General features: G+C 36.5%; 1 protein-coding gene across 2 annotated transcripts in view; it reads right to left on the bottom strand.

Moving 5' to 3' along the window:
- The window catches only part of TRHDE (thyrotropin releasing hormone degrading enzyme), a 213143-nt gene that overhangs the window by 11491 nt on the left and 183393 nt on the right, over window positions 1-18259 (bottom strand). Inside the window, exons 14-17 of one of the 2 annotated variants that reach the window (XM_021528977.3) lie at window positions 16476-16573; window positions 15937-16044; window positions 4619-4786; window positions 3953-4093 (exon numbers count right to left, since the gene is read on the bottom strand). In XM_021528977.3, coding sequence (XP_021384652.2) covers window positions 3953-4093; window positions 4619-4786; window positions 15937-16044; window positions 16476-16573 — 515 coding nt within the window. The remainder of the gene's footprint in view (window positions 1-3952; window positions 4094-4618; window positions 4787-15936; window positions 16045-16475; window positions 16574-18259) is intronic. The other variant, XM_021528979.3, reaches the window with a different exon arrangement.

Here is an 18259-nt window from a genome sequence, read left to right as displayed (position 1 = left end):
TAGAGGTGTCAAAAATCCTATTCCCTGACCAGTAATAAATGAATTATTAATGGATATTTCAGCAAGTACATCTCTTTTCCCAAAATTTCAGTCACACTGGCATATACAGACATCCAGAGGCAAACTATGGGAAGCAGGAATTTCATGGTACTCTAAGTACATTTAGGCTTTCTAACAAAGCCCTTTATTATTACAGTCTCAGACATAATTGACTGTTTGGAAAACTGGAAACTCCTCTTGATGGGGTATTTTGACAAGGTTACCAATCTACTTTAGACAAGCAACTTCATAAAAACAGCTGCAGGAATTTTATTTTTCTTACAGTCCACTGTAGCCACCACAGTGCAAACAAGAAGTAACAGAATTCCTTCCACTAAAAATGCTACCTTCTGGCACACCTGTGCTGATTATTGCCCATTATTTATACTTGGTAAGAAGTCAGCCATTTACAGCAATTTCTACAGAAGCCATGCTGATAAAAAAGCTAGAAAAGTCACCTTCCAAAGCAGTATTTTGCAGGTGAGAAACATAAGAATAAATAGGAAAAGTGTTTGGTCTTACAAGTGTCAGAACTTCAGAGAAACATTCTGGAGACACAGACTCTCCACTGCACCTTTCTTTCTGTGGATGTAAACCCTCAGGTGCCCCACGTTTATACAGGCTTTGCACTTGTGCAATCTCTAAAGGCAGCATAGTCCATTTACTCTGGACAGATATAAATGCCTTCCCAAATACTGTCAAGTTCCCGAATGCTGACAAATGATTCAGCACTTGAGAATGAAGAAATTCCTATAGGCATCTGATATATTAAATTTTCACACACTGACACGTGCTCACAGGATGAAAATGCTTTAGGAGACAAGGTAGTGCATGCTCAGGTAACATGAAGTCAAGCGCAGTATTTTCAGTTCTCTTTCTCAGAGTTGTAGGAGTCTTAGTCCCACAGATTTCTTCCTAAGACTTGTTAGGAACCTCAATTTTTAAGTCAGCTGTGTAAATTATATGAGTGACTTTGAAGACGTTTTACATCATTAATATGTTCTGGACAATGTGAATACAAGCATACTGTAAAAATATGAAGGATTGAAAATATTTTGTGGCAATTCTAACTCCGTGACGTGCTATGTTTAAAAGGGGAAATAGAGTTGTAATTTAATCCCTCTCAGCTATTTCACTTTACTATCTGAAATATCAACACTTTTTATACTAAATTAAATGGAAAATACCACTGAGATGTCACCTTATTAAATTAATGTTTCATACAAAGTATTTTAATTTGGAATCGACTTAAATAATAAATTAGAATTGTAGGAAAATTATGCCTTGGGACAAAGTCTACTTGTATCATAGAATCCTAGAATGGTTGGGGTTGGAAATACCATGCAGTTCCAATCCTCCTGCTATGGGCAGAGACACTTTTCACTAGACCAGGTTGCCTGAAGTTCTATCCAACAATACCTCACCACCCTCACAGTAAAGGAATTCTTCCTGCTATTTAATCTAAACCTGCCCTCCTTCCGTTTGTAGCTTTTACCCCCCTGCCTTATCACCACATGCCTCTGTAAAAAGTCCCTCTTCAGCTTTCCTGTAAGGACCCTTTAGGTACTGGAAGATACTTCATAAATCAGACACTCCAGGCATTATAACATCTTTGTGACTGTCCTTGATACTTGCTACAAGAAGTGCATGTTCTTCTTGAACCATAATTCTACAACAAAGCTTATATTTTTAAAATGCAGTAATGTGGTGAACTCAAGTCAGAAACCTAATCATAGAATCACAGAATATTACTAGATTAGAATGAACCTTAAAGATCATCCAGTCCCAACCCCCACTCCTCCATGTGCAGGGACACCTCCTGCTAGACCAGGCTGCTCAAGGCCTTATCCAACCTGGCTTTGAACCCTGCCAAGGGATGGGCCTCCCTGGACAATCAGTTCCGCTGTCTCACCACCCTCACAGTAAAAATTTTTTTACTAATATTTAACTTATTTCTTCTGTTTGTACCCATTCCTTCCTGTCCTATCACTACAGTTCTGATGAAGACTCTCCCCCGGCTTAGCGGTAGGTGTCCTTCAGATACTGGAATTTTGATATCCATGCAACCTTCTCTTCTCTGGACTGAACAGCCCCAAGTTCTTCAGCCTGTCTTTGTAGGAGAGGTGCTCTTTTTGGTGGCTCTGACTTGTGTTTGGAGATCAAACTGAATGAAGGTAACACAAAGGGAGTGTCAAGCAAAAAGACAAATTCTCTGATGTTTTCATTTAAAAAAGGACAATAATAGGTCTTTGATAAGGACTTGATGATTGTTATGAATTCAGATTACATAGTGATGCATCCCAAGCAAGTGAAATAAGTACAATTCAAATTCTAGGTGAAGTTAAGCTATTTTAAATTATAACACCCAAAAGATTTGGCATGTGGCATAGTTTGTTAAATATTTTCTATTTTTCTACACTGCTTAACATTGTTCAAATCTAAAATCACAGGTGTTAGCCAGGTTGTCAGATAAATATACTTACTAAGGCAGGACACAACTACAGCATATGTGTTTGTAGCAATACATATTGTGATGGCTTTATGCCTAAACTCTGGATAAATCCCTGGAGGAACCTGAAAAATTATTTGCTACCTGAACTGGGTCATGTAATAGTAATACATCTGCCATCCAGTTTCTGTCTACAAGTCCAGTTCCTGGAATAATCACACCAAAAGCAGAGAATTCTTAATTTTTAAACTCTTAAGCACTCTTAGAGCTTTTCTGGAAATAGCTTTCAAGAACTGTGCTCCTGCAATATAAATTTCCACAACCAATTCCAGCTCAAACCTATTTTCCCATATGAACTTCTTCTAAAATCCCACTATACTACTAAGTATTATCCAAAACAGCATGAACAATTTTCTGAATTTTTAGGAAAACTAAACTCAGTGTCTGAGTTTCTTTAACTCTTACTCAGATGCTGTGAAACCTTTAGAAGTTTGCACCTGTATTCATTGGGCACTGGGATTTAGTTGCTTAAATACTGCACCTTAAATATACAATTTCAAATATTCTGTGGTACGATAGTTATCTCCTCACAAGTCCAGAATTGAACAGATCTGCAATGCCTTTCCTGCCAACACCAAAAGTTGGACCTGGCATGGGATGCCTTAAAATCTTGGACACCTGCCTTAGAGAATCCAAATCTCATCCAAGTTGTGGTCCTTTTTAATTTGTCAGTATCAGATGAGCTGCTGTGAAATCTTTCAGGCCCTCAGGCTGTCCTTAAAGAACTACATACATTTGTCATTCATTGAATTAATATCAAAATCTTAATCAAAAAGGATTTTAAAATGTTGACTGGGCTTCAGAGTAGGAGCATTTAGCACTTGTTCAAAGAGAAAGAGAAGTAGGTGTAAGGAGCAACTTTGTCTCCTTTCTGTTCATCTATTTTTAATTCAAAATGTTGCTCCTCTATTACTTAAAACTCACCCGAAACATGGAGTGGAAAGAAAGGGGATGAAACTTTATTAACATCCTTTTGAAAATGGAAATGTTTCAAAATGTGCATTTTTTTCACAGCTGAAATAATATTTTTGAAAAGTGTGTTTTTTCTATCTGACTTTAAATAAAAAAAAATTCCTTTGGGAACTGCTGTTTTTTCTCTGTGTAAAAATAGGACTGCAGCACTTGACATAAGGATAAAATTCATTATCATAAGCACAGACAAAATACACCAATATATATACAGATGATTGCTAAGAGACAAATGTCTCTATGCATTTGTGTGATAATCCATGAATAAATGCATTTATGACTCATATGTAGATGTTTCATATTTAGAGACATCTCTATGGATTAAGAGAGAATGGATTAGATTCAAGAACTTATACAGATACACACCTATACAATACTTACACCAATTATATCAATATTAGAAAATGCAAATAAATTAAGAATTTTTATCTTTACCTAGCATTCAGTATTTTCCATTTTTCTCTGAAAAACTTCCAAGCAAGATCCCTTCCATGTGGATTTCGAGCTACATGGATTATCACATCAATTGCATCCTGGTCCAGGACAACTTCGGAGTTGAGAGACAAATTCAAAAGTCTAGTGGGAGAAACAAGAACATTTAGTTTCACAAACACATTGTCTAATGTCAGTCCATCGGGAAACTCTTGGGAAAAAAAGATCATTGCTGAATTGTTTAAGTTTCCACCTGAGTTCATTGGTTTATTTCTATGATTCTAAAGATTGGGCACATTTATGAATCAAAAAAATCTCAATGTAAAAAGATTTCAATAAAAGCTGAGTGCAACTTTACATGTGCACTTTTGCGAAATCTGTAAGATCAGATTGGTCAAGAAATTGTATATAAAGGGCATGATAACAAAAAATACCAATAATTATTATAGGATTTTAAACATTTCCAATGAACAAAGGAAAATTTGGAACTGAAAAGATAATATGTGTCAATTTTCAGATGCATTAATGCAGAAGTGTAAGATGGTTTAAACAGACAGTAAACCTGTATTGGAAAAGCAAATTTCTTTCCTTTAGATTAATGCTCAAATGATGATCCATAACTATTGAAGCAATTATTAGTAACAGATTCAAATATAGAGTATTTTTTACCTGTTGAGCAAGTTTCTGTCATCACTGCAAGTTAAGGCTTCTAATAGGATTTTCTTCTCAGACACTGCTGTGGTAGAATGAAATTTCATCCAAATGAACTCCCATACATCTTCATCCATCAGTGAAACTCCTGTACAGTAGACAATGTCTCTCACATTGAGAGGGATTCTACAAGAGAAATCAGTATTAGCATTTGGTAAAGAAGCAGCCTCCTACTGGATACAAAGGAGGACCATTTCTATGATTTCAAAATTATTGCCCAACAGTAATGTTTTGGGTTTTTTTTCTCTAATTACATTTGCTTCTCTTTACAGTCACCATTTTCCAGGATATCCTAATGGGCTTTCTAAAGGGTAGCACACGCTTGCCATTTTCTTCGTAACACCATCACTTTGTCTGAAGACCATAAAATATGGTCATGTAGCTCATCAACTCACAATGTGCCACGCAACCTACAGGTAGCATAAGCTCTCCAAATTAGTACAGGATCTTATCACTTTTGCTGGGCTCTGTGCCAAATCTGCTCTTCTTGTCCTTTGCACTGTTTTACAACAGGACCTGAGCAGCCAGAAACTCCTTGCTTGTGCTGGAAAGTGCTTCACCTTCATATAGTAACATACAGGTAAGAAAGGATGTGCTGTGAAAATGATACTTAAACATAATATAGTCAGAAGTGAAGAAAACAGAAAGATCTGGGGGGTTTTTTCAGCATATAATACCAGTACAAAAACAGCTGTGCCATAAAGAACTGTAATTACTGCTAAATTAATATCAACTCAAACTACAGTTAAACTACCGAATTCAGACCTAGTGTATATATAGTATGTGCATATGTACAGTGCTCTTCTAAAAAGGTCCCAGCTGGGCTTTCAATTTTCTGCCTTGCTTATCTTTCCTATACAAGCATAGAAGCTGAAACATTTGTACCATTGTCCCATTAATTCAGGTAGGAAGTGTGGGCTGCAAGGACTGTCACCCTGTGTTTGGCTAGCACAGACACAGCAGCAGATGTACCTAGAAGTGGATGTCTAACTCCAGAACAGACAGCACTCCTCACTTTCAAAACTTACAGCAAAACATATCAATTCAATGAGCTTTCCCAGCTAGCCATTTTTTACATTCCAGGGGCCAACACCAGCAATTTTAGCAGCAATGGAGTCAGTAAGCACAGGATCATTTGCATCTCTGGGAAGGAAGGAGACCTTAAGACCAATGATGGAGCTGATCCCATGACCATAGCCTAGATGTCACCATTTTCCTTGCTAAGAAAACTCTACTGCCACCAAATCAGTAGTAGTATACTTGCAATGCTGCAGAAGATCTAATCAAAATCATCTAATAAACTGCTCCAGGGAAAGTTTTAGGTTTGTACCTATAAACTAAGTAATTAGGACAATGTGAAAAAAATCAGCCTCTACAAACCATGACATCAAGCACAAATACTGCTTTTAAAAGGCCTACCTTCAGAAACTACAAAATGTACAGCTATGAAACACAAACTGCTCCTGTGAGAGGCTTGTAATCAGCACTGTAGACAAGGAGGTTCCTCTTGTGGAAATGAAAATTACTTATGAAAATATCCCCAAAGAAATTTCTCCTTAACTACTGCCCCTACAGAAAGTCTTCTGATTTTTTTCCATTTGTGGGGATTTTTGTTTTTTCACTCATCCAGTCATTTTAGGCATGTATTCTATCATCTAAATATCTGAAATCTCTCCAGTCTACAGTTTTTTTAATATTATAGGTTCCTGGAAAATTGCAGTTCCAAGGCACTAGATCAGCATGTGGATGTTTACCCCTTGTATTAACTGAATCAAGTGGATAAAATTACCATTATTTTGGTACTGCTTGGGTTGTAACACTGCAGAACACGTCCTGTAGTTAGTGAAACCTCATCTGTGTATTCAAGGCTGCTCTCATTTTTAAAGAGCTAGTATGATTGATGGATACTTCAGAAGAATAAAAATAAACGTTTAAGAGCATCACTTTAAATGGCTTTAATTTGAATACTGATCCAATTTATTAAACTTTATTTTTCTTGCATTAGAGATATGATGGTGAGAATGGAATATGTAGCTAGTTGAGCTTGTTTAAAAGTTAAACACTTTGGGAGAAAAAGTTAAAAATTAAACAGTTAGGAAAAAAATTAATTAAAATCGTGCTGTGCCTTTACAGGGATTTCTTTTTTTTCAAGAATGAATTATAAAGCTCTACAATGAGCTAAGAATAATGTTCTAAGTCATAATTAATTGGTACATATTTGCTCCTATTTAAAGTATGTTCTAACAATTGAAGATACACTTGTAAAATTGGACCATAATTATTTATCTTCTGGGGAAATTGTGTTCTAATTTTTTAAAATGTAAATGCACACACTTTAGACAGTTCTTTGATTAAGTAACAAGTTTCAACACCATCTAGGGTTCTATTTGACTAAGAAAATTAATCAGGAACATTATTCTTATTTTTGCAACAATTTAACATTTAACTTAAGCCTATTTTTCTTGATGACTATATTTATAATCTTGTTTAATAGGTTACGAGGCTCAGATAAGACACAAGAATGAAGTATTAGTACTTTGTTGGCAGATCTGTAATACAGATTCTATTATATAGAAGAGCACCATACAGTTTATTTTTTAAAGCCTCAATCCCAAATCTCATACTCGCATTCTTTATTACAAACTCCAGGAGTCATGCTGCTGGCATTGTGCAGAAGGAGGAGGGGATGATCCTCTGCCATAGCACATACCCTGTCTAAAGAGAGAGGGCAGAACTTCCCCTCGAAAACTGAGGTACAGAGCTGTGATGGGCTCAACATTCAGGCACCTGTCCCACCTCGAATTCAGGGGACATTATCTGAGGATGTGGCTACTCAAGGTGTCTGGGACAAAGCTGTGCACAGTCCCTGTCCTGTGCTCCCAAGTTTCAGGTATCACATGGGTCTGACAGAGGCAGGCAGGGTGCCTGTCCCTCAAGTGATGGTTACTGCTATTGCTCCTTCTCATTCCTACTGGAGATCGCTCACAAGTGAACATGCAACCAGCATAGTCAAGTTCTTCAATACTGATTTTAATAACTGAGTGATGAGTTAAGTACTTCCTCGTGGCACCAATCCCTGAGTAGATATTCCTCTGTCCATTCTGGACAGTTTTTGCAACAAAAATACGGGCATTTCTGATCAATTGTTTTGCAAAGTTGTGGAGAGATCATCCCTGAATGAGGATTTCAAATTAATTACTGCTAATCCATAATCACTACATATAGGATCATTTTAATGTGGTGACACAAATTCAGAACACAAAACCACTGCCTGAACCAGCTGCCCCATAGTGCCCAGTTTTACCTTTTACAAGATAAAGTCCTCTCTCTATTTAGACCCAGATGGTCTTTCAGAGTGCTAAGTCCTTGATTAACTCATGCACTCAACAGTGTTTACTTCCTCCTTAAGCTTTATTGACTTGAGTGAAAGATTCTACTCAAATGTTGTAACAACCTATTAATTAGTTAATCACTTCAGCAACATTGGCTCACATTAGCTGGCAAAGCTCCAGAAACTTTTCAAAATGCATGAATAGCTATGCCTGATTTTTTTCAGTAATTAAAGCTTCTAGGGGTTTCGAACACAGAAGGATTTCACTTTATTTTTTTACATTTATCAGACACTCGTGTGTGAAAAAAATTAAAATAACTCTCATTTTTTCATGTTTGCTGCTAACAATTTCCAAAAATAGCTGCTAGGCATCAATCCCTTCAAAGAATCCAGTGCCTCTTCCAAGAAACTAACAAAAGTAATTAACCTGTTGGCCATGTTCTCACAAATACTTATGTAGGCGGTTAAACTTAAGTACATTTCTAAGTTGTTGCAAGACAATAGCACCACTGTGTCCATGTGAAACACAGAAATAAAATTATCTACCACAAGTAATTAGATAGAGAAATAATGGAGGGAAAAAAGGAAAGAAAAAAGGCTTGTTTGGGAAAACTTTTGATTTTCTATCACCTAAGCCAGACTTTATTGAAATAACTTCAATTAATGACTGGTAATTTACTACTCCCTCAGATCTATGGAGAGTTTTGTTTATAGACATGCAACAGACTGCTGCAATTGTTTTTTTGGTGGTATTTCGACTGAGTTGTTAAAGCTACAGCCAAGTAAGCACACTGCCCATTCAGGCAAGTGGATGGACATGAATCTGTTATTCCTTGTAGAGGAAACAAAAAATCTGCATGAACAAGTGTGGAGGTTCAAGACTCATAAATTTGGCTTGTTGGTTATCACTGTCCTTCAAATTATGTGATGGAAGACATTTACTTCATTATTTACACATTTCTTAAGAATTAACCAATGTTTCTAACCATCACAGCAGTGGGACAAAAGTGAAATGGCAAACAGAAGCCACTGAAAAAGCCCATATCTACATTATTATACTTTAAAGATTAGATGAGATTCTTTAGTATTAATGTGCTGAGAGGTTAAGATCCTGATTTCATTACTTAGTAACCAAAATTGATTTATTTATAATGCAAACAACACACAGATATGTTCTCACTTGAAACCCACAGACAGAACAGTAAAGTTAATCTTCTATTCTCTTTTGAGAGATCTCTGATATGTAGCAGGCACCTTGCACCCCACAAGAGCTTATCTGTTGCTGGTTAACCAGTCAGACAACTGAAACAGGAACAGCTGTCTTGTAGTGATTTCCTCTGGCACCACAGGGTTAACATAGGTCTGGCATCTCCCAACTGCCAATAAACATCTTAATGTTGAGGTAAGACCTCTAAGTTGGATTTCTCACTGACAGACACCTCACTTTACAAACTATAAAAACTACACCAAACTCTCACGAAGCAGAAATCCTCTACACATTCCATGGAAATGTGTGGAGATTTCCCATGAGTAGAGATGCTTGCTTCCTGGTTACTCCCACTGAGATTGAGTGAAGGAATCTGTGTACATTGTCATCATTTCAATGGTAAGTTACATTTGACTCCTAATCAATACTGTATCTTTTGCTACCTTTAATATAGGTACCTTGATGTCATGCACTGGCTTATGTCATGCTGTAACCTACTAGTAATTCCTTTTAGTTTTATACTACATAGTAAGTAACTCTGATTAAGATATTTTGTCTTTTAGTTCCTGTCTGTTTAATACATAATTCATTTTATTAAAATATATATGATCTGCCATCCTTAGTACTTGCTGGCCAGAATAATTTCTTAAATTGAAACTGTTCCCAAAATCTGAGGCTAAGACAGGACTTGTCTGAAACTCCCACTGGTCCTGTGATATGGCCCCACCTCAGCACTCCAAGATTTCTCAGAACAATCTAGATTATTAGACCAGAACAGTTTTAAAATGTCTGTATTTGCATTCAGAATTGTCCATCAGTCTTTTCACCTCATTCACAAGCACAGACAAATGCAAACTTCATTAACCCATGGTTACAGAATGGATGCTGGCTTAGCCTAATTCAGTGCAACAGCCTGCACTCCTCACTGCAAACATCATCAAAACTGATCAGAGTGATTGTGACAGAAGCTTAATAGAACAAATAGTAAAAAATGCACTGAAGCTAAAATCACCCCAAAGTGATGACATCAGAATCAGTGAAATGTATTTACCCTGTTTTCTAGGGGTGTTAAGGCAATTAATTAAGGTACTTTTTTTTTCTATGGAAGTGATAGCAATAAATAACAATGGTTACATTTCTAAAGAAGTTAAAAATCAGAGCAAAGGGAAGTGGCTATGACTAGCTGGGGCCTTCCAACAGGTCCAGTAAGATCTCACAGAACATGAGCACATAACTGTGTCTGATGCAATACTATCATTTCTCACTGTTCAGTGTTGCATGTCATTAGAAGAACAGTGTCACCACAGCTCTACTAACAGAATCAGAACTCCTTTTTCTGCTGAAGGCAAAATCAGCTATCTCAAATCAAAGCAGCTTTCTCACATGTTTACATCATCCTGTTTAACTTTGCCCCAAGCAAGCATACACCCACAGTCAACTTTGCCAGCAGAAATGTGTATGTGGCAACCTGTAGCTGATACATGGTAAGAGTGGCTGAAGATAACTGTGCCTGCCTCCACAGAGATGTTTGCACAAACATGCTCATGTCTGTGGATAAGTTATACTTCAAGCCACCATGGTGTGTATTTGAATATTACCCCCTCTTATTGCCTGTCAGGAGTTTACATATTGCAGCTCTCCATGCATTCTTTCCTGAACTTCAGAAATACATGTTTACTCAACCTATCCAAGGCAAGAAGTCTGAAAATGCTAATCCTCTTAGAAACATGTTTTTCTTTCAGAATAGGTGCAGTGAAGGTTAAAGGGGTTAACAAGGCTGATTATTAAGCTCAGGCAGGCATTGAATGGTAATTTTGTTAATTTTTTAGGCTGAACCACAATGCTGCTATATCTAAAGAGTGTGAATAATGTATTTCTTCACACATGAAAGCTCCATGGGGATGAGCTCAGTTAAATGAAGGTAGAAGCAAACATCTCTATTTTCAGCCAAGAGTAGCTTCTTTTGTACAACATTCTGCTGTTGACTGAATCCCAGTAACTTTACATTCCCAAACTACAAGGGAAATTTCAACATGGTTGTACATTTTCTACTCTGTATTCTTCTGAACATCAACACTAAAGTTTCAAGTTTCCATTGTTCCAGTACAGGAGCAGCATATATCCCAATTCAAGAGAGTGAAAATTATTATTTTAATATCACCATCAAGTCAGAAGTAAGTACAGCCCTTCCAAGCAATCAGCCATTAAAAAAAAAAAAATTACATTACTTAAATTCATTGATTACAACACTGCAAGGTGTACTTTGACAAGGTCTAACCTCAGATCTTCAGTAGAAAGAAATAATGACTGTTTTTAACAACTGCAAGGATTAAAATAAAGGATTAAAATATACCAATTCCTAAACCAGCAAAACAAGATGTCTCCTTACTATCTCATCTGCTTCTGATGCTATGTGTTTGGTTTGCTCCTTCTACAAATACATTTCTTTCTCAGTTGTTTCTTTTTTTTTTCCATTCCATTTTGCCCTGAAAAAGTGGTCATGAGCAATACCACCTAAAACCCCTTGCACACTAAATATTTCTGGTATTTCAGGTACTGAAGCCCTTTTTTCCTCAGATGAATGTTCTCTCATATTTAGACTGGAGAACTGTATAATTTCTCTTGCTAATGAAATACATTTCAGAGGCTGAGCTGAAGCTAGAGGAGAACAGTGTGTTGCAGCATCTTAATAATGTTCCGAACACCTCACAGACAGGTCATCAGGCTTGCTTTCTGCATTGGCAGATACAGGGTTGAGGTACTAAACCGAAGCACAGCAAACTGCTGGAATCTCAGCACTACTGTTTGGAATGGTTTTGAAACTGTGCTGGAATAGAAAAGGAGCAGTCACTTTCCTGCTTTAGTGACAATATTGAAAGGCGTCTTTTGCAAGGACCCCATACTCTACGATTGCCATTTATGTATTCATTTGATATAGGCATCCTTCTTACTACTTGGGTAGAACTGGATCCTAAGAGGACTCACTCACACTTTAGAATCTCATGTTAAGAGGCTCTGAGGCTCTTCACAGCACAGTGGCTGCCACCAGCTGCATTTTTAGAGGCCCCTAAATCCCCCTTAGGAAGCATAACTCTGAGCGTCTGATTGTGCCCTATGAGCCAGGCATCCAAAAATGAAGAAATACCTAAGGCACTTTAGAAATTCGAGTCTTCACAGCCTCTCAACTGACTTCCACTTTCATGCATAGAGGCTAGAGCTGTAGATCACATATAAATGGGGTTTTATCACTAATTCCAGAAGAAAATCTGCAGTACTATAGGTGGAAGTCTAAGGGCTTTTTCAAACAGTACTGAAAATACAAGAGGACCTCTGGTCTTGTGCCAAGAATGACCATTATTTTACTTGGTGAACAGTGGCAAATTATTTGCACAGTAAAGAGTATGTAATTACAAAATGCAAACAGTATCTGATATCACAATCACTTTCTTATTGTAAAGAGTAGATGGTAATTAATTTCTGGACCTACCAGATTAAATATAATTACTAAAAACCACAGCAATTGTAAGCATATGCCAGTAAAGCAGAGATAGATGTTACTGTACTACCTGACACTTAATCCAAAACTAAGTATTACAAGTAAAACAGAAAAAACATCTCAAAGGAACATCTAAAAAGTCATAGATTAATAATGTAGCTAAAAAAGTTACGGATGTTAGCATTTCTTCATTATTATTAAAAGCATATTCTCTGTTACAGTTATTTAAACTTTAACGGCAGTAACTGCCAGGGAATCAAAAACCTCCCTTATATGATTTACTGACTGCGCATTTATGTGGTATTTAATATCACATTTTAATTTAGTATTGACTTAATTTTCACTTGATTAAAATCTTGAGACACAAACCTAATTCCATTGTCTCTACCGCTTTGAAAAATTTGTGTCATCTTCCAGAATAAACTTTCTGGGGGGTGATGGGCAGTAATGTTGCAAATTTACCTTTGTTTTTACTGTCACAGTGACACTCAAATTACATCTATATATAAAATATCTCTGAGTTCTCTCGAACTTTGTTTTTGTGCTCTGGCTATGCAAACCCACCAAAACCAGACTTTTTGCAATCATTAGTCAATTACATGGTTCTGTTGCAGAAGAGGGAGTGGCAAACCCAAGAACATTTACAGTATTTGCTGATAAGGAATGAAATAGGCAAGGATACATAAGAGTTTATGAATCTGTCACCAACTGTTCTCACCAGTTGTCAGAGAAGTCTGGAGAAAGAGGAGCAGCATGAGTTCCTCTTCTTTGTGAGGAAACAAGCTCTGAGGGAATCTTACAGGTTCTGAGGGGGCTGTTTGCAGCAAATTCACAAACAGCTGTAAAGGCCATCAAACTGAGCAAAACACTTGATTGATGACAAAGAATACAAACTGGTACCTCTTAGATGTGCTCTCTGCATGTATCTCGTACTTATCTGCTTGCCCTTTGCACTTGAGCTAGTTATTGCCTTGGAAGTGCTAAAAGAGGCAGAAGCATGACTCAAACACCATGCTAATTAAATTCTGCTCGTGGGATCATCAGTTTCTCAGTAAAAAAGCAGGGAAAAGAGCCCTTGTTATACTTTCAGGTTTCAGTCTGAGTTAGCTTAAACTGAGTAAAGGTGCTCTGATTCAACAGGATCTGAACATTCCTGAGAGAACACTGACATAGCCTACGAATGCTGTTATTGTAAAACACAAGCTGATTTTATGTTTACTGAGCTGCTATTAATAGTAGTCTTTGTAATGTTGTTTCAATGTAAGTAGATAGGAAACGAGTTTTGCTCATATATTAGTTGCATTCTGTTCTGAGAAAACTGGGAAATTCTGAAGTGCAGGACAGAACAAATCCTACAACCTTAAAAAACAAATAAGTGTGTCTCTATCTTCTTTGCCAGTTGTGCCCCTATTTATCAGCTGACTGTCAATCTCTATTGTGTAATTACATTATTTGCTGCAGCCATTTTTCAAAACTGTGCAGCTTCTTTGAGAAACACATTGCTTTAACTTAGTAGCTATTCTCCTCTGCCCTGCTGTGGCGCTTTTATCATAATACTCATCATATGCTGGCGACCACAATCTTCTGCTACCAAAAATGGTCCCATTGAAATGCTAAGATGAATCTTCAGACAGCTCCTTAAATATATTCCTTTTCTCTCTTCCTACTGTTAGTAAAGCAATAAGCTTGTGTTTTGTTATGTTTTTCTCTTCTTTCTTAATCTTATTGGAAAGACACAGGCAGGTAGCTTTGCAGGGTGACAGCTTTTTTAACAGTGAATAATCTACTGCTGTGCATGCTAATAGATAATGCTAGGTTTGATTAACTAATTTTGCAAATGGATATCTAAGCAAATTACTTTTTCAGACTATTTCCAATGATTCTTTCTCTTTAATTGCCTCTTTAAATAGCTTCATACTGATTGTTGCTGCTTATGATAAGAATTCATATAAAACCCTGGGGTATATAATTCATGGCAAATATGTCTGGTGTCACCCTATACAAGAAAACCCTCCAGCTCACACACATCTTACTTAAAGGTACATAGTGATAGTTTCAAGCTTTTTTTTTTTTTTTTTTTTTTTCCCCAGAAGTTTTGAAGTCATATAGGAATGTAATTTCCCTTCATGGCTGGTTTTAAAAGACACTTGGATACTTACGTAACTGGGTATGCCTGTAAAGGATTTTTAAAGATTACAAAGACTAAACACAGATAAACTAAATGCAAACAAACACTGATAAGTCCAAAAGATCTCTGAAAAATTCTGCTTACTTGTATGGCTAGAAAGATCTGATCCTTTTGCTAAGCTAACACAAGACTGTGACTAAAAATGTTAGACTTTTTCTCTTATCTTTTTCTTTTGTATTTGAAAGTAAAATATTCTCTTTTAAACCAAAATATCGTGCCATGCACAAATGTATACAGTGCAAATATTTCACATAATCAGAAAATCCACTATTCTTTCTAAAGAAGTTGTGGTCTTAACCTATACTCTGCACTGATCTCATAGAACACTACATACTTATGTATTTGAAATTTCAGTTATTCCATATTTCTTAGAAAGATATGTTGCTTTAAAATATAAAATTCATACACAATCCATTGCCCATGTTCCTTTGCCTCACCTGAAGAAACCTGTGTCTTGACAGCCTAACTTACATACTTGCTGTCAAACCACTACGGCGCTGCTTATGCTCAAGGCATCAGCTCTAATATTATCTGCTCTCTGAAACTTTACACAAGCTTTTCCATGTATTCCTGAATCACATTAATTTTCAAGTCTTCACCCTTAAGTACCTTGTAATATTTCCGTCCAACACATCTCCTTCCTTACTTCTCAGTCTTTCTGTCTCTAACCCCTATCACTTCTTTAAATGTTTAGCACCTTCTGCTCTCTTACCTCAACACAGGTTTCATGTTTGTCTGACAACATGGTGTTCACTCATCTTTCTTCCTTTAAATCCATCCTTAAAACCCGCCTTTTCATCGTCTAGCATAGAATTATCCAACAGCAATTTACCAGGAATGGAAAGAATCTCCTCCTCCCACTCATATATGCAAAGTGAAATAATTCATTCTGAAACTCCACAGACATTTTTAAATGACAGCCAGCAAACTTCTGCTTTCTTCTGTAAAAAAATCTTTGCAATAGAGGGCACAGCAGACACGGCAGGCAGGAAAGGAAGAGCTGTACTGCCTTTCAGTAGGAAAAATGTGAAATACACATTTCAGCTCCACTTACCGGTTCCTATTGCTAGAAATCCAGTCAGAGATTAACGTTGCAGCCTGTTGGTGACAGTGTTTGTTCCCGAAGCTGCAGGCCAACATGATGACTTCCCGACGCAACTCTCTGTCCAAATTAAAGAAAGCAATAAGGTGCTTTAACAAATGTGTTTGAATGTTTACAAAAAAATACTTCTTACAACAGTTACAGCAACCACTAGTTGGGCAACATATCAAAGACAATCTGGCTTTACAAATCTCAGTGTCAGTTTAATGCTTGCAACAACTAAAGAAAGGATATGGATCAAAACCAGCCCCCATTTACACTTAGGCTCTCTTCCTGACCTCTGTGGTTACATGAGTACAAGTTCTTAGAAATCCACTGTAATCTCACAGCATGTTTCAGCTTTCCCTGAAACTGAGAATGGAAAAAAACAGTAGGGTGACAGAGCTAAGGAATTATGACTGATTTAAGCTAAGCATGACTAAATTTTTGGAGGGTGCATTTCTATAATTATATTTCACAAATAATCAATAAAAAAGTAAATATAACAGTACTCATGTTGGTATGATGCTTGAACAAGTGATTTGTTTAAATTGTTTGTTGGCCATCCAAGCTTCAGATACATTGATGCCACTTGTCTTAAAATATACTCCTGAGGAGAAAAAGAAAAGTATATTTAATGTTAAAAATAATTTGACTTGAAATTGAAATACTGCTGGCTAGTGAGGTTTTGTCTCTCTTTGTACCCTCAAATAATGTCCAATTCCAAAGATACAGCAAAGCTACTTGTCCACTTATAATCTTCCTTCACTGCTATAGTAAGAAGCAATCTCTAGACAAGCTACTTGATTAGATGCCTAGTATAAGACAATTGATTGTTATAAAATATATTAAGTTCAAAAGTCTATTACATGCTACTTTGGACTCACAATGCACAGCTGAAAAAATTACAAGACTGCCAATACCTTAATTTCTACTTTGTGGCCAATCTTAACTACTCTCTGCATACTCACTTTTAAAAGAACACTGTTTTAATATCCATAGCCATGGCCAAAACATTATTTGGGTACAGTCAATTGACTTCAGAATACATAAGAATGTGGCTGCAAATAAGCTTTGTACACTTAATGACACTATGCTTTAAGTTGAGGCTCCCGGTGTGCTCAAGGAAAAAAACAAGCACAAGATATATTTTAGCAACTTCTACTTTTTACGGGGACGACATATTTATATATTCTGACCAGTTTTGAAGAAAACCACTGTCTTTGCATTCAGTGTAATCTTTTTGCAGTGGAATTTACCAATTTGAAAAAGAGAACTGAGATATACAGAACTGCGTAAGAGAGCATCTATTTTATTATTACAGATGCACAGGCATGTATATATGTCAACACAAAAGAAGATTCATACTGCAGCTTTCTCTAGCAGATATGTATTTTGTGACTAAAAAGACTTTTTATTTTCTCTGCTATCACCTCGGCTTTCAAAACTCCCATTAGTAGTGATAAAACATAAGCCAGCTGTGAATTTTACTGGTTTTATTTATTAAAATTGTGTTTTCTTTATACAACCATGTTTAAAAGTGAAATAGCAATGGCAGTCACCTAAGAATTTTTCTTTACAATTAACAACAGACTAAATATGCAAATTATTTCAACGGCATTTTACATTATGGCTCTGGTTTACATGTAGGCCTTAGTATATGTTCTACAAAAATAATTTTCCGTGTCATCAGGTAACTCTGTGTATGTATGGGATGTGTATGTGTGTGTGTGTGTGTCTGTGTGTGTGTGTGTTTATCTACATATCTACATATGTATTAATTTCTACATATATACATATAATCACCTTTACTTTCTCCTCTCTGAGCATGGTGTCTATGGTCACATACACACAAACAGATACACATTTAAGAAGAAAAAAGCATTCTTAGGCATTTCAGGCTTTAAAAATCTCCTTCATTTGAAGACTTTACAACATTACATAAAGTTACCATATGCTGGCTGTTGAAAATATGTAGACTACATAAAATTCATAGTGAATAAAAACCCCAAGAGTTCGTAATTGTCACTGGCTGCAGTCAAATCCCGTATACTTCATAAACCATGCTTCAGTGTAGCTACAGATAAATGTTAAAATATTTGCCATGTCTATCTTAATTATCTACTGTGAGCTATTACTGCTGTCCCTTTGGACACAATTATGAATGGGCTTTTGACTCAACAGTGATCTAATTCTTGTTAATTAAGGTAACTGCATTGAATTCACCACGGATTTTGGGATGAAATAATGACTACAAATCTTTGCTTCAGTTGCATGTATTCTGTTCAGCTGTGCC

The sequence above is a fragment of the Lonchura striata genome, chromosome 5 (genome assembly GCF_046129695.1).
Source record: "Lonchura striata isolate bLonStr1 chromosome 5, bLonStr1.mat, whole genome shotgun sequence".
NCBI lineage: Eukaryota > Metazoa > Chordata > Aves > Passeriformes > Estrildidae > Lonchura > Lonchura striata.
This window is presented reverse-complemented; position numbering and strand designations above follow the sequence as displayed.